This window comes from Canis lupus, chromosome 14 (assembly GCF_011100685.1).
Source record: "Canis lupus familiaris isolate Mischka breed German Shepherd chromosome 14, alternate assembly UU_Cfam_GSD_1.0, whole genome shotgun sequence".
Classification (NCBI taxonomy): domain Eukaryota; kingdom Metazoa; phylum Chordata; class Mammalia; order Carnivora; family Canidae; genus Canis; species Canis lupus.
In genome coordinates, this window is record NC_049235.1 from 30109177 (window position 1) to 30132576 (window position 23400).

At 33.7% G+C, this 23400-nt stretch overlaps 1 protein-coding gene and 1 long non-coding RNA gene across 5 annotated transcripts in view; one reads left to right on the forward strand and one right to left on the reverse strand.

Annotated features, from left to right (window-relative positions):
- Positions 1-23400, reverse strand: part of AGMO (alkylglycerol monooxygenase) — a 344572-nt gene that overhangs the window by 197013 nt on the left and 124159 nt on the right. For all 4 annotated transcript variants that reach the window (XM_038556987.1, XM_038556984.1, XM_038556986.1 and 1 more), the window contains 2 exons: positions 22254-22357; positions 11017-11112 (listed from right to left, as the gene is read on the reverse strand). In XM_038556987.1, the coding sequence (XP_038412915.1) occupies positions 11017-11112; positions 22254-22357 (200 nt within the window). The remainder of the gene's footprint in view (positions 1-11016; positions 11113-22253; positions 22358-23400) is intronic.
- LOC119867201 lies at positions 16903-21944 on the forward strand. Its single transcript, XR_005369489.1, has 3 exons — positions 16903-17019; positions 19884-20021; positions 21507-21944. It is a non-coding gene; the product is annotated as an uncharacterized LOC119867201 (long non-coding RNA).

The window sequence follows — 23400 nt, forward strand, 5'->3', positions numbered from 1 at the left end:
TGAAATTCAGAGAGGAATAGAAGGGACTATGAGAATAAACAGGCAAAAGTACTACGAAATATCTCAGTTTACTTCCAGAACAAAAGTCTTATTAGATTAGGTACTACTGAAATAAGCAAGTGATGGATGAGAAGCATGAAATTTTATTTTTGTTAAAATAAGTATTTTTTCAGAAACATGTGTTTTAAAAACTACTTCTTCCTGAAAATTCCTTTAAATCTTAAAAGATATATGATCATAAGCCTTAAAAATTTATATTCTATTAGGGGGGATATGGCATAGCTATATTCCAGATATAAGTACGAATATGTATATACATAACAAATTTATTATACAAGAGATATAAATATTTATTTAAACACTGCCATATGCATTTATTAAAGTTCATTCATATGTATATAATATATGTACTTATATAGACAAACATGTTCACACAATAGATGAGGCAAATTTTGTTTTTTGCTATTAAGGAACTCAGAATAATGGGAGAAACAGAGTTTAGCAAGAAATATAATATAGAGGTATAAGAAGTAAAACTAAGCATTATTAACTGAATGCTTTCCATAAGCAGGAAACAGTGTGTCATAGCATTTATGTCCTCCAGCAGAGTTCATACTCTCATTTATTAACTGTCAGTATGGAAATAGAAATAAACACAATTGTAATATAAAGAAACTGCACTTAAAGGGTTAAGTAGAAGGTTAAAAAAAAGACACTGTGAAGGAAGTGGTAATTGAATAGCATCATGAAGAACATTTGGAAAAGGTCATCAACAAAGAGAGCATGTATAAATACAGAGAATGAGTAAGTGTTTGGTACGTTTGAGAGCAAAATGCAATGTGATTTGGCCAGAGCATCTAACTAATGGGATGGGAATGGAGAGGTAAGCAAAGATCATATTCTAAGAACCCTGAAATCTATTCATGAATTTAAGGTATTTCATTTTGTCTTGGAGGCAGCAGAAAGCCATTCAAAACTACCCATTGTGGATGTTTGTTCTCATGTTGGCAGTGCCTGATATTACTGGGTTTCTAAAATCATCACCATGGATGTTGTATGCAAATATATAGAAAAGAGTGTAGGAATAGAAAAAATAAAATTCTATCATAGCCATCTATGTAATTGATGGAAGGAGTATGAGCTAAGGTGAAATAATGAATGAAAAAGGTTAAGAAAGATCAAAGGGTTATTTAGGAGGAAAATGATTGTATAATACCTTAAAAGAGTGAAAGGATGAGCTATTAACAATTATGCCAGGAAAATAGGCATATATTGGGGTTGTTTCAGGTAATCTGGGTCATTTCTAAGAAATGTAAAATCAGTGATACCAGATTACAGAGGAGGAAAGGTGAAAATTTTTTTTTCTTTTTTTTTTTTAATTTTTACTTATTTATGATAGTCACACAGAGAGAGAGAGAGGCAGAGACACAGGCAGAGGGAGAAGCAGGCTCCATGCACCGGGAGCCCGACGTGGGACTCGATCCCGAGTCTCCAGGATCACGCCCTGGGCCAAAGGCAGGCGCTAAACCGCTGCGCCACCCAGGGATCCCGGAAGGTGAAAATTTTTTACCAGGCTTTGTATCACATATCTGTTAATCTAGCTACAACATTCGGCAAGTTATTTAATCTCTAATACTTCAATTTCCTCTCTTTGAATGGGGACAATAGGATCGTATGATGCTTAAATCAGCAAATCTTATGAAATACTTAGCATAGTGACTGACACATGGCCTGAGCTACATAGGTACTTACACTGTTAACAGAGGACATACTTAATGAAGAATGAATTTGAGTTGGGCCTTAAAGAATGTATGTAGAAAATATGAAAGAAGAGAAATACTAATGATTGTATATCAGATGTATTTGGGAGCTGGAAAATAGTCTAATTTGACAGAATTGCACGGAATGGAAAGTATGGGATGTACACAGGAAATCTATTTGGAAGGCAGTGCATGAGAAATCTAAACTTAAAACAGTTTAGATTTCGTTCATCAAGCAATTGAACATTGCCAAGAGGTTTCCAGTAGGACTGGTCTCTGAGGATAGGTCAAATTGTAAGAGGGACAAATAGATGTGTATAAAAGTCACACAGAACTTGGTCCAGGCAAAAATTACAACTGAGCTCTGTCTTAACTAACCAATAGCTTTGATCTTCTTTCAGTGTGCCATATGGGTTATTTATGAACCCTGTTGCCTCCCATCATGGTACAAATAAATATAAATATATAAATATATTGTTTGAAGAAGGTGATAAGTAAGTCATAGCCAAAACATAAGCTCTGAAGCCAGCTGTGTTAACTTATATAAACTGTAGAATCTCAATAGTCTTAGCTTTAAAAAGGATAATGTTTGCCTACAAAGTTGGTGAATATAAAAATTCCAATTTTCTGAAATTGTCTATTAAATTTCTGGGATAGTTTCCTGCTACATGTACTTCTACATGTATCCTTAAAATAAAGCCCCATTAACTGAAGTTATTTGAACTTATATTGATTCTTTACAACCTATAAAAGTTTAATTGACCTTTAGTAATTCAAATTATTTTATTAGAATTAAATGAAAATTTTTCACTTGGCACATATTGGATGTTTAATATATGGTGGCTATTATAACAGTAAGATCAGAAATGGATGAAAATAAGGAATCTGGAGCCTGACTTCTTAGTACAAAGCCCAGCTTTGACAGTTACTAATCCTGTGATGCACGACAGGTTATTTAGTATACTTAATCTGAGAAAATAGTATTACCTATTCTATAGACTTGTCTTGAAGATTTAGTGAGAATATATTGGTTAAAATGTTTAAAATACTTCCTGAAAAAATGAGTTCTGGAAATGAAATGCCATTCAAAATGAAAAATATGAGACAAACAGAAGTCTCATCCCATCAAAGTTTTTCCTTGGGACATATCACATCAATGACAAATATAAGTAACTGAGAATTTGTGACTTGGGATAACCGTAGCTGTTTAGTCTTCTAAAATTCAGTCATTTTAAAATATCTTTTGAGCTACTTTTCCTTCATACAGAATATTATATCTCATTGTTCCAGTATTTATTTATTTATTTATTTATTTATTTATTTTTGTCCTTGTTATTACATGCAAGACTAGGAAAGCAAGAGGCACTCAATGAAAGTCAATAGGATATAATAATTGAAATATTTAAAAAGATACATTGAATTTGGCAAATTTCATAATTTTGTACATCGATTGGTTCCTGAATTAGAAAAAAAAGATTATGACAAAAACCCCTAAATAATGCATTTCATGATCAGAATTTCACTCATAAAGAAATACATTTTTTCTAAAGTAAACTTGCGCATTACTTCCATAAGTCTAAAATCCAACTGCATTTATTCATATTAATGAGTCATACTAACCAAAATAAGAGTTGCATTAAAATTATAAGGTATAAAAATGTATGTAAATAATCATAACGATGTCTAGGAATGATTAGTAAGTGACATACAACAAAATCAGTATCTAGATTGCAGAAAAGATAAGAACAATAACAGAACTACTGCAAACATTTAACTGACAGATTAGGATATGAACTATCTTTTTAAATACTCAATACTGTGTATTGTTATTATCTTTATTTTACATATGAAGAAACTAAGGCACAGGAAGGTAAAGTACACTGTCCAAGGTCATAGTAATAGTAATAAATGAAGTCAGGACTTGAACTCAGGCAATATAATCCCTGAGGCCGCAAGAGGCAAACATAGCTTACATTATGTAAATAGTATTATTTTTATTTTTTATTTTTTATTTTCTTTTTTTTGTAAGTAAACTCTACACCCAACATGAGGCATGAATTCATGACTCTAAGGTCAAGACTTCCAAGTTCTATGGACCAAGCCAGCCAGGCACCCCTACTTTTATTATGTTTTTCTAATTTATTTATTTATTTATTTATTTATTTATTTATTTATTTATTTATTTATTTATTTATGATACAGGGAGATACGATGCATGTGCAGGGAGAGTGGGGGGACAGGACAGAGGGACAGAGAAAAGTAGACTTCCTGCTAAACAGGGAGCCCAAGAATGGGAGGGTTTGATCCCAGGATCCGGAGAGCATGACCTGAGCTGAAAGAAGACAATCAACTGAACCTCCCAGGTACCCCACTTTTATTATGTCTTAAGAAAAACACTTGAGATGAGTAAATATGTGTTACAATATTCATATGTAAAGACTAATAATTATAGTATGTGAAGTATTTAAGAATATCTTCCCAAATATCATCTTTATGCAAAAAATATTAATCTATTAGTGAAAGAGCTTTATCAACTAGCTCAATAATTCTAATATATTACCTATCCACACAAAAAATAAAATAACAGCTACAGAAATGTGAGATAAGCTAAACATATTTCTCTGTAATCATGACTTAAAATTCATGTTACAAATATATATTTTATTCTTTCTCATCGGTTTAATAAATAATAGGATGTAATAGATAAGTCCACTTAAAATAAAACTGCATTTTCATACAAGACTGGGTCTTGGTAGACTCCATAAGATTTTGATTAAGAGAAAAATACTGCTAGACTTCCAAGAAAATCATAATGTTGGACAAAAAAGGGCAATAAGCAAACCACTCTATTAGTTGTATGAAGAAGTCAGATCTCCTAAATCCCAGCTCATGCTGCTACCACTCTATTGCTTTTGCTGCTATAAAGTTATGTTTTCCTATTTATTTATTTATTTATTTATTTATTTATTTATTTATTTATATTTTTTATTGGAGTTCGATTTGCCAACATATAGCATAACACCCAGTGCTCATCCCATCAAGTGCCTCCCTCAGTGCCTGTCACCCAGTCACCCCATCCCCCCGCCACCTTCCCTTCCACTACTCCTTGTTCATTTCCCAGAGTTTGGAGTCTCTCATCTTCTATCACCCTCTCTGATATTTCCCACTCATAACATTTTCCTATTCTTCTATCTCCTACCTTCTATGAGCTTCAAGTTCCTATTGTCTCTTCAGTTACATTGCTTCATAATTCCACTGCATAACCCTTATGCTTTCTAATTTTGCACATTGCATTCCTGTAGTTCCCCTATATTCTAATTTCTATTGATGCTTACTCTATATGCATGTCATATACATATTTGCAGAGAAAACATCTTCTTGGGACAGTTGTATGAGTATAGTGTTGTGATGAGAAGAATTTGTTTTCCTCATAGCTTGCTAACTAGAGCTCTGGTGGCACCGTTTATGCTTAGTGGATATAGTTCACTCAGTAGGATTCCAATAGAATGACTGCCCTAAGGCATGTCCTGATTGCAATGAGAAGAGGGTGGGAGTGGGAAGATTGAAAGAAGAAGTGCCAGTCTCATGAAGCTAGGATCAGAAATCAAAATTTGAGACAGCAAGAGTGACTGGAAACTGAAAGGTTTCTTTCCTATAAAGAAAGGACCCACAGAGGGAGAAGCCACAATAACCACATATAAGTCTCCTGACTCTTGAATTAAGAGTCTTGACTGACTCTTAAATATCATACAAATATTCATGGATAGGAAGAGGCATTAAGGAACTTGCTGAAAAGCTAGAAATGTAAAAAGCTAGAAAATTGCTGACGAGGATCTCAACTGTTGCCTAGTGCTGGTAAGAGAAAAAGTAGAATGCAAATGCTAAATTTTTGTAAACACTACAGGCATTTCATTTAAGCAAAACAAAACAAAAACAAAAGATACGGGGCACTCGTGTGGCTCAGTTGCTTAAGGGTCTGATTTTGGCTCAGGTCAAGATCTCCATGTTCTGGAAAAGAGGACCCCCATCCCCAACCCAACTACCCTGGAGCCCAGCATGGAGCCCTGCCTCAAATCTTGCATCAAGCTCTGTGCTCAGCGGGGAGTCCCTCTCCTTCTTTGTCTCCCTGCAGCCGTCCTTCTGCTAGTGCTCTCTTTTTTTCTTATATAAATAAAATCTTTAAAAAAAAAAAAGAGTTTTTGCCCTAAGAGTAAAGACCACTAATTAAAGATCACCAAGGATAGTAAATAAAAAATAAAAATAAAAAATAAAAATAAAATAAAAATAAAAAATAAAAATAAAAAACCCCAGGACTTCAGATCATACCAAAAGTCCCATGTCCAATCAAAGCCTCCAAATATGTAGGATAATTAGCTAATTATTTCACTGTCTCCCACAATAAAAATAATAAAAAGTCAGAAGAATATCACAGAATCTAAAGTCCCTATGACAAATGTGCCAAGTAGACTGGCATATAACAACAATAATAATTTACGAGATATACAGAGAAGGAAAATAACAGTCAAATGAAGTAGACTTACACATGACTCAGATGTTGGAATTAGTTGATGGGAATTTAAAAATAGGGCAGCCCGGGTGGCTCAGAGGTTTAGCGCTGCCTTCAGCCCAGGTTGTGATCCTAGAGTCCTGGGATCGAGTCCCATGTCAGGCTCCCTGCATGGAGCCTGTTTCTCCCTCTGCCTGTGTCTCTGCCTCTCTCTTGCGCTCTGTGTCTCTCATGAATAAATAAATAAATCTTTAAAAAAATAAAAATTTAAAATAATTATTAAATTTAAGACTTAAAGGAAAACACAATCATAACGAGTGACAGATAATTTCAGCAGAGAAGTAAAACCTATTTATAAATAAAAATGGAAATTCTATAACTTAAGGCACACTATCTGATGTGAGATATCCACTGAATGGGCTTAATAATACATTAGCAAGAGCAGGTGAAAAGGTAATTAAATCTGAAGACAAATTAACAAAAAATAGCCAATTTAAATAAAAAAATGAAATTTAAATAATTGGAGAGCATAACTAATATGAATCAATATCAAGTAGTCTAATAAACATGTATTTTGAGTCCAGAGAGAAAAGCACAGATACAATGTTTAAGGAAATAATTAACAGGTAGATTGGTTTGTTTGTTTTCCAAACTTTGACCTAAACTATCTGTGAACTCTAAACAATGAAGTAAGAGAGAGAGAGAAAGAGAGAGAAATATATGACATAAATAAAGGAATAAAAGAAAAAGAAAGAAAGAGAAAGAAAGAAAGAAAGAAAGAAAGAAAGAAAGAAAGAAGAAAAAGAAGAAAGAAAGAAAGAAAGAAAGAAAGAAAGAAAGAAAGAAAGAAAGAAAGAAAGAAAGAAAGAAAGAAAGAAAAGGGAAGGGAAGGGAAGGGAAGGGAAGGAAAGGAAAGGAAAGGAAAGGAAAGGAAAGGAAAGGAAAGGAAAGGAAAGGAAAGGAAAGGAAAACTCTCTATTCAAAGACTATACAATTGTCCATAAGAAAGCCCTGGAGAACTTTTTTTTTTTAATTTATAAATTTTATTTATTTATTCATGAAAGACACAGAGAGAGAGGCAGAGACATAGGGAGAGGGAGATGTGGGACTCGATCCCAGGACCCTGGGATCATGCCCTGAGCCAAAGGCAGATGCTCAACTGCTGAGCCACCCAGGTATCCCCCTGGAGAATTTTCAAACACATCATTTTATACGAGTCTTCCTATTAAGCAATAACAATCATTAAAGTGAGGGATTAGTATAAAAGGAAAAAAATCATTGGAAGAAAATAGAAGTCTAAAATTAGAGCCAACTGCATATGGTCAATTTCTTTTCAACAAAGGACTCAGGAAATCCAAAGGCTGAAACAAAGTCTCCAGTCTAAAGGGTGCAATAGTAAGTGGGTATTCAAAAAATGATAATCAAGACTTCTTGGAGAAAATACAAAAAACAAACAAAATCCACCTAAAGTAACCAGTAGGAAAAGATAAATTAAACTTTGAAATTCAACATTTTTTTCAAAAGTAATCACAAAGAAAATGAAAAAGCATGCTACAGGATGGGGAAATACAATGTAACTACATATAAGCTGACAATGATTTATGTCCAAAATCTATAAAGAATTCCAAGATACTCAGGCAAACAACTTAATAAAAAATAGATAAAAGCTTGAACGGGCAGTTTATTAATGCAAATGCATCAATGCCCAATAAGTACATGGAATGCTGCACAACATCATCAATTATTAGGGAACTATTATCACAAAGAGATAGCTCCTTGACCACATTAGAATGGGTAAAATTAATGTTAATATCTCATCCTAATCCTTCTTTCCTAGTCATCCCAAATATCTCTCCCCTGGGAAAAGAGTTGGCTACCCACATAGCCAAAGTACTTCTAGAAACATTTCATGCATCTGTGAACATATAAAACATATGGTTGTTTTCTCTTTTTTAATATAAATATTAACACACACCATGCCCTGTTATTTTTTGGATATCTGTCCAAGTTAGTACATAAAAAGATTGCTCATATTCTTTGCAACTGCATCATATCCCATTTAGGGGCTTCAGTTCAGCAGTATAAAAATTCTTGAATCATGTTGGTTCAAATCTTCAATACAAATAATTATTTCTCTTTTATGTTTCTTTGCCCAAGCATTGACTGATATAGCATGAACAATGATAGCAAATCAAAGGTAAGAGATAATGTTACTATTACTCTTGTACTGTGTGAATCAACCAATACCCAAATATCATTTAAAATCTAAAAAAAGTTACAGTGTTCCACAGCTATTAACTTTAAAACATGCATTAAATAATAAATTTTTCTACTTGCCTGTGTAAACTCAGAAGAAAAGAGCATCACTGACTATGTGTTGCAGACACTTTAGATGAATGAACAATAAACAAAAATGTAGGCAAGAATTAAACAACAGAGTATAATTTATAGCAGATTTTGTGATTTTCAGAAAAGAAAAGGGGACGGACACTGTTGTGTCTTCATCAAAAGTAATCCAAAAATAAATAGAAAATTTCATTATAAACTCTTCAGTTTGTTTCATGATATATTTTTTCTCTCACATACAATCTTCCAAAAGCATATTGTTACTGTTTTGCTTTGTCTTGTATTTTATTTCTCTTATCCTAACCTGATTGATTGACACACATGAACCTGTCTTCACTTTTACAAAATCATTACCTTCTTACGGCCAAATCCCCTCAGAATGAAAGCTTATTTTATGGATGTCAGTAGCAGTGAAACAACTGGAAGAATCAAACCTCCATTTGAGACTATTCTAGGCTGTTTGGCCATCATTGTCACATGTACTTCAGCTCGCATATTGTTTCTGTGAATGGAGTATTGTTTCTGTGTATTAAACTTTGAAAACCTAGGGCAAGCACATGATAATAATATATATATATTTTTTTTAAATTAAGTCTTCTTTTCACTCCATTTCTTGATTACACTTGCCTCTCTCTCTAGAAATGGCCACTGTTACAAATCTCTTGGTTCTACTTCCTGTATGATTCTGTTCTTTTAAACGAGTGGTAATATGCTGTCTAGAATAATAAATGTAATGAAATGCACAGCTGTAAAAAAAATCTTATAAATGTATTCACGCCTAATGATATCATTTTAAATTTTTAGAGAAAACCTCAATTTCAGAAAGTGTCTTCTTGCTTCCTGTGCAGCTCAGTAGTAGTAATTATACATGATACTATATTTTAAAAAATATGAGGTACAACACATGTGAAAGGTTGTCATACTTTGCTTTTGAGCTTGGAAATGAAACCACCTGGAGGTCCTGAGCTTAAAAGAAATGTCTCATCACGGGCTTTCCTCCACTGCCCATTTACATATTGCAATGGAACTCAAGCTCATAGACCTCTCTGAGGGGCACGGGAAAATGAGGAAGTTACTTAGGCACCATTGTTCTGTATCCAAACTAATACCTGACCCAACACGTGGCCTGACCTGTAGCAGAGCTGCTATAAAAATGTAATTCTCCTTTAACCCCTCCATGTAAATCATCAGAAAGCTTTCCTCTACTGATTTAAACAAATTTGGTCTTTGACCTCTACAGTCAGAATTGGCCTCAGACGGTTGTCTTATTGACTGTTTGATGTATGTCAACTGCCATAAAATGTAATGCTGTTTCACCACAGGTCTTCAAATAATGCCACATATGTCCAAAGTCATAGCAACAGTCTCTGTATTCCAAGTAAAGCAGTAGCATGAAATACTGCAGATTAATGAATAATGCACTTTGTTGTATCAGGCTTTGATATCAAATGCAGCCGTGATCTGCAGTATTCAACCAGCTGCAACACCCATCACTGTGTTTCCTACGAAACTTCAAAAGGCTTCCAACAAATGCCAAATGCTTAGAAAGGTTCTCATGTGTATAAGTAAAAATTTTTCTGGGTCTGTGATTTTTGGTATTTAACAACCAGAACCGTACAATAGTTCATAAAACAATCAGTTGCTTAATGATCTATCTGCAAACATTCACATCTGACAATTTGAGATATCACAGAAAACCCAAGAAACTATACTTGCTCACTTTTCTAAGGAGAAAAGAACTAAACATATTGAACACTCTCTAAATAAAACCTAAACTCTAAAATTAAAGCAAGATTTCCAATCAAATTATATTTTCACAATTTCTTTAAGCATTAAACTTTTTCCAAGGAGTACCCTCTGATTGATATATGTATGTGTGTATGTATAAATATGTACCTTGAAATGTATCAATACCAGTACACACAATAAATTATATTATAAAATGATAATTATTTTAAATAGCATTTATATTAAATATATAAAATTACATATATATTTGTAAATATATTACTATATTTATAAATTATCTATAATATATTTGATATTTATTAATATATTATATTTATATCTTTAAATAGAAATGAATTTCAACATCTTTTGGTAAACAATGTTTAATAAACTGTAATACAGGAAGACATTGTATTGAATACAGTATTAGAATGTTTTGGTACTTAATAGTTCAAAAAATTGTTTTATTTAATTGAGACCAACTGGCCTCATTGCTTCTTATAAACTTTGCAATATATATTCAATAAAAAGGAATAAAAATGAACAGATGTTTCTCCTTAAAGAAGGCAGACAAAGATTTTTCTTACACAATAAATCAGCTGCTAGTGGATTTCGAGGACATTGCTTCAGGCTAACTATTTAGGTATAAAACTTAAAAAAAAAAAATAGAGTTACCTCTGTGTGGATCCAAAATTGGTAGAGAAGATTGAATTGAAGATGAACAGCATATACTGAAGGTGGTATGAAGAGGGCCAAGGGAGAGTAGAACATCTAAAAAATTAAACATTTTAAAATTTATACATATTACTTCTCAACATAAAACACAGTTTTATTCATGGCTCAATGTTATGAGTATAAGCTTCATGAATACAACTTATTCTTTAGCAAATATGCCTTATTCTGTATATTTTATTGCCACATTTGACTTTGCAACATTAATTTTCCACATGGTGATAAAGTTACAGACATGTTGGAGCTAAGTCCACCAGACTTTTTAGTTCTCACTTAATATTGTCTAATTAAAATAGCATACTTGGTGTGTTATTTCCTTAATCTTGAAAAGGTTGGATGTGTTTCCTGGAAGTAAAGAGGTTTTTCTTATACACAGAAATACTGAGAAGGAGAAGGAGAAAGAGAAGGAGAAGAAGAAGAAGAAGAAGAAGAAGAAGAAGAAGAAGAAGAAGAAGAAGAAGAAGAAGAAGAAGAAGAAGAAGAAGAAGAAGAAGACGGAGAAAGAGAAGGGAAGGGAAGGGAAGGGAAGGGAAGGGAAGGGAAGGGAAGAAAAAAGAACAAAAAAGAAAAGAAAAGAGCATGTGCCTTTATACCTTGACAGATCCCCATAACTGTATTATGGCCTGGCATGCTTAGTAAAAAAATGAAATTATAATTTAAAAAAGTAACTTCATATAAGAATATAACAAGATGATATACATTTTCTCTTTTAAATGTTCTTATGTGGTTGATTGAAAACATGATATGTCTTAAATTCTTCAAAGTTAGTAAGGAAGAAGCTATGATATAATGCCATAGTGGAAACAAATTTTAAAGGTCTGTATTTCCTAACAGACGGAAATGCCTCTGCCTTGGAAAAACAACTTCTGCTTAAACCGCAGAACTGGTTAGAATCAACTAATAAGCACAATCTGCTGTGTTCTCGTAATGACTTTGATCTCCAAGAGCGATTTCATGTTGTAAGAAAACATTTTATTAAATGAAATGTTAAACAAACAAATAAGAATAAAAGGAATCTTTCTTCCACTTTACACTTTGGATTTTATAGAGTTAATATTTCCAAAAGACTAGTTATTTTTAAAATATTTCTTCTAAATATTAAATTTTATTTCTAAATTATTGTTATAGTTTTTGTTCTCAGGCCAATATCATTTCAACTATGTTTAGCTGTGATTATGCATCTGAAATTGGACATTTACATAAACACTTCTAGTTTTGGTCTTGAACCTTAAATCATGAAAAATCTCAACTGTCATCACAAGTAGGATCAGTTTTATTATTTATAAATGTACTATTAAGCAAAGGATTGGATTAGTGAGTAACAAAAGAATACTAGGCTCTTTTTCAAGACATCCACTTTAAGTCTTGGTTCTACTACAGAATCTCTGTGATGTTCACAAAGTTCTTAAATTTCTCTAGGCTTCAGTTCTCTCAAGAGAATGGTAAAGAAAACCATTTGAAACTTAGTCATCTTTTTGGTTCCAAAAGATCTGTCATAATATTTTGATTTTTAAAAATATATATATTTATTTATTTTAAAGAAAGAGAGCAAGCTGTGATTGGGAGGAGGGGCAGAGAGAGAGAGGCAGACTCCTCATTGTGCAAGGAACTTAATGCAGGGCTTGATCTCATCACCCTGACCTTACCACCCCGAGATCATGATCTGAACTGGAAAAGAGGTGAACACTTTCTATAAAACTAGAGACAAGGAAGTGTGTGCACTTGTGGATTCACAAATCTAAGTGAACATATCTGAAAAGAAAATAGAGACAGGGTAAAACAGAAAAACTCATGTTCTCCGTGAAGTTTTAAATATGATCGTTGGCTGAAAGCAAGGAACATGACTGGAGAAAAGCCCTTAAGGAGACTGCAAAATTCTGGAAGGTCTTCACCCCAGTAGGGAAGACTATCATGTTTACAGCTTGGTGAGGAGCATGGACCACTCAGCTCTGGAAGCCATCTATGGAGGAGCAACAAGCTGCCAGTTGGTACTGTAGGGCACCCACAGAGTTCAGCAAGCTGAGTGTGGGAATGAAGTAGGTGGGTGACTGGATTTAAGCACAGCTCAGGGATTTCAGGACAGATGTAACAGTAGGCGGACTGTTTTCCAGAGTCAAAGAAATACACTTTAGGTTGGATGCTGTAGGAAATAAAGCCACGAGGCATGACAAACTGGGAGGAGAAGCAGGGGTCAAGAGAGGAGAGCTGTCCACAAGTGAGCTGCAAAGCAAACTGGTTAAAGTTAGGTGTATAATTACTTTGAAATGGAAAAAAAAAATGAGCTCCAGGATTCATGTCTATCTTATTTCAATAAACTAATTTAACTTTACTAATATCTATATTTCTATTATTTATTTTTATAAAGCTACTTAAGAGAAAACATTTCCTTCATAATTGAGGAACTAAAGTTTGAATAATCAAGTACACTGTGCCACATTCCTAAAATCTACATAATCTATCAGGATACAGAACCAAATCTTTTTTTTTTTTAAGATTTTCTTTATTTTTTCATGAGCAACACAGAGAGAGAGAGAGAGAGAGAGAGAGAGAGAGAGAGGCAGAGACACAGGCAGAGGGAGAAGCAGGCTCCACGTAGGAAGCCTGATGTGGGACCCGATCCTGGGTCTCCAGGATCACACCCTGGGCTGCAGGCGGCGCTAAACCGCTGTGCCACCGGGGCTGCCCAGAACCAAATCTGATTGCAGATAGAGTATACTAATCTCTATCTATCCTTTAATTTACTTTGATTGCATGTTTGGAATAAGTGCCTGTGTTTCTACTTAGGACATCCTTATTTTAAGTAATTTAGGCTCATCTTTCTGTTCCCATTTCTATGCTTTTATCCATTTTTCCCTTTGCCCATTACACCTTCTTATCCATCCTATATTCTAGTCACACTCAAACTTTATGCATTGAATTATGTTTCCCAAAAATATATATGAGGCCTAATCCCCTAGTACATCAGAATGAGCCCTTATTTGGAAATAGATTCTTTATGGAAGTAATCAAGGTAAAATGAGGTAATGGGGGAGGGGTCTAATCGAATTGATAGGTTTCCATATAAATGGGAAATTTGGGGGCATCTGGGTGGCTCAGTGGTTAAGCAGCTGCTTTGGCTCAGGTCATGATCTCAGGGTACTGGGATTGAGCCCCGCATAGGGCTCCCTGCTCAATGGGGAGTCTGCTTCTCCCTCTCTCTCTGCCTCTCCCCCTGCTTGTACTCTCACTCTCTCGCTCTCTCTCTCTCTCAAATAAATAAACAAAATCTTAAAAATTTGGGGGGGGGATTTGGATATAGAGACAGACATGCACACAGGAAGAATGCCATGTGAAGACGAAGTCAGAGATCGGTATGGTATATCCACAAGCTAAGGAACACCATAAATCACCAGCAAGTGACCAGAAGTTAGAAATGAGGCATGGAATAGATATTTCCTCACAGCCTTCAGAAGTAATCAACCCTGCCTATACCTTGATATCCAATTTCTAGCATCCAGAACTATGAGGCAATAAATTTCTAAGATCCAGTCTTGGTACATTGGTATGGCAGCTCTTAGAAACTAAACCATGCACTTTCCTTGCAATTCCCTAAGTTTATTATATTTTCTCATATTTTTGTGTTTCCAAAGATATGTTCCTTCTATATAATATCCATTCACAATCTCATTTTGACAAAATTTCATTTTTCTTACAGATTGGGCTCAGGCATTTCTTCTGTGATTCTTCATTTCACCCATCATAGTTCTCAAAGCACACACTTCTCTCTAAAATCTTAACAACCTGTATTAATAATAGCTGTTGACTTACTGGAATCCCAACAAAGAAAGCAAGCACTTTAAGAACAGAGCTCATCCTATTTCTCTTTATATCCCCAACCTTTGCTACCATGACCAGCTCTGACAATCAAGATTGTATACAGAAAACAAAACAAACAAAATGAGTGAAATGTATATTTCAAAGCAGGAACAATTACATATAAAGGGAGTTGAATATTTTAGCCAGCTTTACATTTCTTTAAAAGTAGCAATAGGATAATGCTGTCTTATGTAGAGCTCTTCACTATGAGTCTTCTTATCTATCCTTCATCAAAAAAACTACAAATGACTATTAAGTATCTGTAAAATGAAACATCAAATATAAGAGAATGATTTTATTTTTACCAAACTTTGAATTGACTTTGATACATTACAGAATAATTCCATTTTCCTGATGCATGCTAGAATCAAGGCTCAAACTAGTCAAAACACAAGATAAGGGCTTCATTTATTTAATATGTTGATACAAACTTTGTCTTATATGCTGTCTCTGAATGGTGGTTGAGGGTGGGGAGGAATGCCTTGGAATTCTGAGACAAAGTCCTGAGAGTTGTTTTGTTTCTTTACTGCACGGGGGGCTCAAGGTATGTTTTCCATCTGTAACTTAAGAGTTATGAGAATTTTATCCCCAACGTATTTAACTGCAGTACATCAAAGTTGTTAGTTTCTGTGCCTTTATTTGTTCACATTTGTCTTTACATAATTCTAACTCTCACATATTGAAAAATAGCCTTTGCTTATGCAGTTTGGCAGAAAGTATGATATAATAAAAGATTTGAGATTTCACTAAAGGTTCCTCTGCAATCTTATATGTAATAAAAAAACAATATTAATACAAGTGAAACATACTCGATATAGTTCAAAGAATTTCCATACTCATCCCTGAAAGTAATTTTCAAACTAATAATAGACAAAGGCAGAGCAAATATTAATTATCCCATTTCATGTGCAAAATCACTGAGGTGCAAACACCAATCAATTGATTCAGAGTGGCGAAGCTAGCTAATTAGTGAGCTATCTGGGATTCAGACTTCCTTATTTCCCTAGTGTTTCTTAAATGTAATCATTATGTATTTTTAAATTATTATGCTCAAAAATAATATCATCATATATTTACGGGTTCCCTAACCTGTGGTAAGAAAAATGTTCATAAACTGATGTTATATTTCTCTACTCTGATGGTAGATAAAATTTACCTCTTTTTAGATTGCTTAATACACTATATATTTTATAAATTCTTATAGTATTCATTATAACAGTAACGTGAAAAACAAAACGATTTTAAGAATTCAGATATATTACCGAGCTAAAAATAAATTACTCAGCCTAGTCATTTAAACTAAGTCCATTTATCATTAATTTACCATGCTCTTAAGAGAAATACTCAGCTCATTAAATGTAGATGTACTCTTTCCCATTCTATAGCCTAATATATGAAAAGAACATACCAAAATACATTTTATTCAAAAAGGTAAATAAGTTACCTATTCTCTAATGTTTGGAGATATTTTAAATGAAAAATACTCAAATGAATGACAGATTTAAAGTATTTCACACACCAGACTTAGCCTAGTTACCATAGCAGAATATTTGACATCCATAATATCAAATATGTGACATCATAAAACTTTTAAAAATTTCTTTCATTTATGTATTATACATTTATTAAGTACTGACTGCATCAGGCAGTTTAGAGATACTCGTGAAAAATACTTTTAAAGTTTATGGGCAGGCATGAAAAGCAATAATGCAAAAAATAGATATTATAAGATAGATATGCAAGGGTTTTATAGAAAATAAAAGAAACCTAGGCAAAGTTAGAAAAGCATGTGTAGAGAAGAAGGAATTGAGTCTTGAAGGCTATAACAATCAGGGGTAAAGAAGCAACAATTTTCCTAGCAGAGGTAACTGCATGGGCAATGACATATCAAGACATTATGACAGAGTAGATTTAGGGAACTGAAAATTGTTAACTGAAGATGAGGTGACAATGGGAGATTGTGGAAGATGAGATTAGAGACAGAAGTGGGAACAGGTTTTGACCTCCTCTGCATGTGGCAGGGAGTCTATGAAATTCCTCTCTCAAAGCTATAGAGCAATTTAGCTTGTTCAGAGCTAGCGTTCTGGAAAGGTAACATTGGGTAATGGATTGAGGGATTAAAAATGGAAAAATAAAGAGTTGCTGTAGAACCAATTTAAAATAGTAATGGCTGGGGGTGCCTGGGTGGCTTAGTTGATTGAATGACTCTTGGTTTTGGCTCAGGTCATGATCTGGGGTCATGGAATCGAGCACTCGCTGAGTGCAGAGTTGACTTAGGATTCTCTCTCTCTCTCTCCTTTCCCTCTGCCCCTCCTCCAGATCATGCTATCACTCTCTCTCCCTTTCAATAAACAGACAAACAAACAAATGAAATCTTTAGGGGTGCCTGGGTGGCTCAGTGGTTGAGCATCTGCCTTTGGCTTGGGATCAATTCCCCTACAGGCTCCCTGTGGGGATCCTACTTCTCCCTCTGCCTATGTCTCTGCATCTCTCATGAATAAATGAATAAAATATTTTAAAAAATATTTAAACAGATAATATTGTACCAGCTAGATCACTGTTCTTTATGATGCTTTAGGCACCCCAGGAATCAATACTATTGCTGCTGATTCTAAGGGGTTTTGTTTGGCTGGTTTTGGGTTTTCTAGAGTTGCTACATTTTTCATAGTGGCTCTGGGAAAATGTAGCTACTAGATGTAGTTATATTTTTTAATAAATACTTTTATAAGTTTTATATTTGTAAAAGAATTACAAAGGTAGTACAGACTTGCTACATACTCTCCATTCAGTTTCTCTTGTTAACATTATATTGTGCTGTATTGCCACAACTAAGAAACAAATTGGTACATTACTATTAATCAGACTCCACTAAACTCTACACCTTATTTAGATATCACTAGTTTTTCTCCCCTAATGTTCTTTTTCTGTTTTAGGATCCCATCCAGGATGCATTATTACATAGTTTTTACATCTTATAGGCTCTTCTGATCTGTGACAGTTTCTTAGATGTCACTTGTGTTTCATTTTGTACTTTTGAAGAGCATTAGGTTACATATTTTGTAGAATGCCTCTCAGTTTGGGTTTGGCAAATGTCTTTTCTCATGGTTAAAGCCTGGGGCTATGGGTTTTGGTGATAAATACCACAGGGGAGAAGGGCCATTTAATAGGACATTATTATCAAGTCTTATCAAATGGTATATGTTATCAAGATATCACTGTTAAATGTTAACTTTATCTGAGATTGTGTGTTCTAAAGTCAGCCCCCCTTGCCATTTCACCCTTTGTCTCTTTTTCTTTTTGGTGAATGTGTGTCTGTTTTGTTTGTTTGTTTTGATCTGAATATAGTTGACACACAATGTTACATTAGTTTCAAGTATACAACTTACTGATTTGCTAAATCTATACATTATGCTATGTTCAGCACAAGTGTAGCCACCATCTGTCCCATTACATTACTATTGGCCCTTATGCATTCTCTATTCTTGGACCAAGAGTTACTCAGTATAGTCCACAGTCACAGGGCTGGTGTAAGCACATTTTCTGGGGACAGGGAAGTATCTGTGTATGTTATCTGGAATTCTTTTGGAATTCTTTAAAGGAATTTGTCTCCTAAATATTTGTCCCCATTTATTTAGTTATTCAATCATTTATCTATATCAGTATGGACTGATTTCAAAGATATTTATTTAATGCTTTGGATTATATATAACTCCACATTATGTTATATTGTTGTTCAAATTGTTCCAGATTTTGGCTTTTGGGAGTTCTCTCAAGCTGGCTCTTGTAACCCTTTGACATATTCCATTCTGTTATTTTTGTAGCACTTCTCTAGCTATGCATTGAATATAACCTATAGCATTCAGGTATTCTATCTGAATAAAGCTGGAAGAAAATGAAATGTTAGTCCTGACACTGTTATATATAACATATCTGTGGATCTAGACACATTTTATTATTTGGAGAGACTATCAAGTTTTAATAGTTATATTAATTAAGATATGTCACAAAAGACTGAAGTAACATGCAAAACCACCTATTCCAGAGTATAGTAAATAAAGCCCATTTAAAGTGTTACTCCACCCATTGCAATTCTTTTTGGTTGAGTAATGTTAAAACTAAGGTTAAAACTGGATTTTAAAAAGTGCAAAAAATATGGTTAGAAATTCTTGAAAGCTGAATTATTGTTGTTAACTACTTTAAATGACAGGTCTGTCACCATAATTCTCATAGTAATATCAAAGAAAAGCACTCTGAAATTAATTTTGCTTTTCATTTTACAAATTAATTCTCTCTTCAAAGACATGTATTATATGTTCTAAAATATACTGTTACCTTAGTAACTACCAAGTTATAAACCTTACACAGCAGTGCTAATGAAAAGAATCTTACAAAAGGCTCAAAGAAAATGAAAAAATCCTGATGGTACTCTTTGATTTTAATGTCTAGAAAGACCTATTACAGATTGTTAACCATCAGACACTTAAACCATCTATGCTCTCTTCTAACAGAACTACAAATGCTAGACAAAAACTCAGACTGATTCACAATCTCTACCTTCCATTTCCCACACTGCAAATGCCCCTGCTCCTTCCCCTACTCCAAATTAGCAGTTTCTGATGCATTCCCAGTGCTCATTTCCTTACTCAGCATATTTTGTGTCGTTGGCAAGATGATATGAGGTTGTAAAAGGGATTTATACTGGCAATAAATAGGTGTGAACCTGCATTTTACTTAGGCTTTCACTAATCTGTAACTTTGAGTGCATTGACTTAATAGGGGGAATGGCACAAATGAAATCAGGATAAAGATTATCATAAACTAGAAGTCAGATGTCTGGACTCAAATTCCAACCAGCAATGTTCAATACTGTATGATGTAGCAGGCTCCTCTGAGATTCATTTTTGTAGTTTTTAAAGGGGCTGATTTAAATATATTGTCTCCTGGTTTTCTTCTAGTTCTGAAGTCTATGATGTTCTGATAACAATTTTCATTTGATAATTCCTCAGACAACCAACTCACTCACTACATTTGAGTTCCCTGGAGCAATTTCAAATATAGCTACATCTTTTCTTGGAGGCTTTCTCCTCCAAAATGTAAGTACTAGAGGCTGAGTTATCTTTATGCAAAGAGAAATATGTAACTCAGGAGGGAATAAAGATTTCTGAGATTACTATTTTAATCAGTCACATATCCAGCCTGTTTTGTACAGGATAATAAAAGTTTGTATTAATGAAGCTATTTCTTATGAAGGGAGGATAGTCAATATCCCTCCCCTCCATCTGGGATCTGTTTCCTTAATTCACTAGAGCTCTAAACTAGTCTTGAGCTATGCAGCTGTGAAAGGGGTAGTATTTTCTTTCCATTGAATCATCCAGAGTTCCAGCACAAGCTATAAGGAGATGGAATATATATATATATATATATATAATAGATATATATATATATATATATAATATATATATATTTTTTTTTCCACCTATGTTGCTTAGAGCATGTTATGCATTGAACTGTGTTTCCCCAAAAATTCATGTGTTGAAATCCTATTGCCTAATACCTCAGAATTTGACCTTATTTGGAAATAGAGTCCTTACAATATAATCAGTTAAGATAGTGCTCATAATGGAGAAGGGTTGGCCTAATACAAAATGACTGGTGTCCTTACATATAAAAAAGAGAAATTTGGACATAGACATGGGGAGATCACCATGTGAAGGCTGACATTATGCTCCCAAAAGCCAAGGAACTATCAGAAACTGAAAATTTCACAGATAGGACTAGAAAAGTCCTTCCCCAGAGTCTTTAGGGCTGACCATGGCCCTGACAACAATAATTTCAGACTACTGGCTTCCAGAACTACGAGACAACACATTTCTGTTGTTCTAAGCTATACAGTTTGTGATACTTTGTCATGGCGGTCCTAGAAAATTAACGCAAGCTGTAACACAGGTGTGTGGTATGTGGTATGTGGGAGAGAGGGTGGATTTCTTTTAATATCTCTTTAAACAAATGTATTTGTACTATCACTGGCTCATAGATTTGTTTTGCCTATGCTGCTGTTTGAGTTATAACACAAGCCAGTGTATGTATTTTTACCTGTTATGAGACACCTAGTATCAAACATGGGGCTTTGTCACTTATTGGCTGTGTACTTAACCTCACTGATCTTTGGTTCCCTGATAATAGTAGCACTTTATCTAATGCAGTAACACAAGTGAAAAATACTATAGAGACAAACAGAAGAGTATTTAGTGTGAGGATAAGATTGGGGATCCTACAGCCAGGGTGAATGAGTTCAAATTCAACTCTTTGTTAGTTTCATGACTCAACTATGAACTCAGTTTCATCATTTTAAAATGAGGGTTGTAATAGTACCTGTGTCTTAAATTTGCCACGAAGATCAAATAAGTTAATGCTTAAAGAGATATTAGAAGATTGGTGCACAGAAAGTATTCAATAAATGATATCCACAAGTGCCCCTCAAACTATAAAAAATTAACCATACAAATGTTAGATCATTATAAGTTATAGTTAATAGCATTTATACATCAATAACTCTGACTTTCTTTTTTTTTTTAAAGCAATATCTATACCCATGAGTGCTCGAACTCATGACCTCCAAATCAAGAGCCAGATGCTCTACTGACTAAGCCAGCCAGGTATCCCAATAACTCTGACCTCTGAGCTCAATATGCCCCTAAGCAGCAGTATTTTGGACAGCTATGGAAATCTAAAGAGTGACAATCACAAATGAGGGCTATTACCGAGTGGGTCAGGTTTGCCCAATGAATCAGAAGAAACTTCAAACTAGAGGTTATTTCTGGTTTTCGTTATTCTGCTCATTTCCTTGTGCAAAAATATTTTAGAGCCAAAATTTATATTGAACCTCATATGAACTGCTCTAATATGTAAATGAAAAGCAAAAAAAAAAAAGTAGATTTCACTTAAGCATGCAGAAATGGGAACTGAATTTTTAAAACCTGGTTTTAAAAATTTCAAATGAAATCTTTGTTTGCTTATATCTGAATTGAGATATTGTCCATATACCAATCTCATGTTATAGTAAATTAAAAAATTGACAATCTCTCACCTTGCTTAATACCTCAAGATTAAGTTTTTTGTTGTTTTGCTTTCTTTAGTTTTATTTTGTCAAATAAAAGACTACCATTGCAAAACATTACTTGCTTCATTATGTGTCTTGCTTTATAAAAGGAGAGAAAAGCATTTTAGTAAAACATTTTCTTTAGCTTACTTGCAGGAAATAGAAACAATTGAGACTTTAAAAAATGTATTATGCTATCACGTTTATTCAATTTTATACAACTTACCCAGGAAGTATATATTTGGAGAACAGATTGTCTCAGTGCTGTGGATAAGTTATAGTCTTCAGAACTGTGGTGGGTTTGGTGTCCAGCCCACATAATATTAACCTCTGCAAAACACATAATTTGAAATGAGCCATGAGAATAAGAACAAAGCAACTCACATTTTCAGTTATGTATGCTGTTCTTGTTAAGTGAGGAAGAAAAATCTGGAACATCTCTGAAAAACCTAGCCAATATACTTATAATTAAAGTAAGCTGCTTCAAATGATTTTTGGAAACAGAGAGGGTATAAACTACAAACAAATAAGAAAATTGAAACATAGAAAATAAGTATGTACAGTGTATATGATATAATTAAATGCCTCCAGCCAGCTAAAATGATTTCCAAAATTTATACTTGCTATTATTATAATATGATAAATCATAAAAGTTGTGAATATTGTAACAATACTGTCAATGGATAGTGATGAGTCTTCAGTATCTGATAATATATTTATAATTAAAGAAGAATAATGTCATGGGAGAAATTGGTGGATAAATATTGGAATGAAATATTACATGAAGTTCCTTCCTGATGGTTTTTTAAGAAGTCTTAAAATCTATTGGAATAAAAGGCAAAGCAGAGTAATATTTGGTTCCAGGACTTAATATTTCTTTTTTTTTTTTACAGAAATATATTAGTTAATACATATAGCTCTTCCTATACCTTACCAAAACACTATCACTCCTAAAATATTCTCATATAATTGCTGTCCATAATTATAATAAAAAAGGAAATGTAAATTGTTTATTTTCTTCAAGTATTATGCAGGTTGTCCACATACTGCCTTGCAATTCATTTACATCCCAAAGGGATAGTTGTTTTTTCTACAATAGACCACTATAATGACCTTCTAAGTAGATAGAACAAGCCCACATTTTTTCATTCTGTGCCTACTTTTTATTTCCTACCAGAATTACAGATACCACATTATAGTCTATTCAGTTAAAAGAAAATATGTTCTTAGCTAAACTAACTATAATTAAGTTTTTTTGCTACAAATATAGGATATAGAATTAACCCTGTGATGTAATCACTATATACATGCCTGTATAGGTTAGAAATTAAATCTTTTAATTTTCCATGCATGGAGACTGAACAGTGAACTTA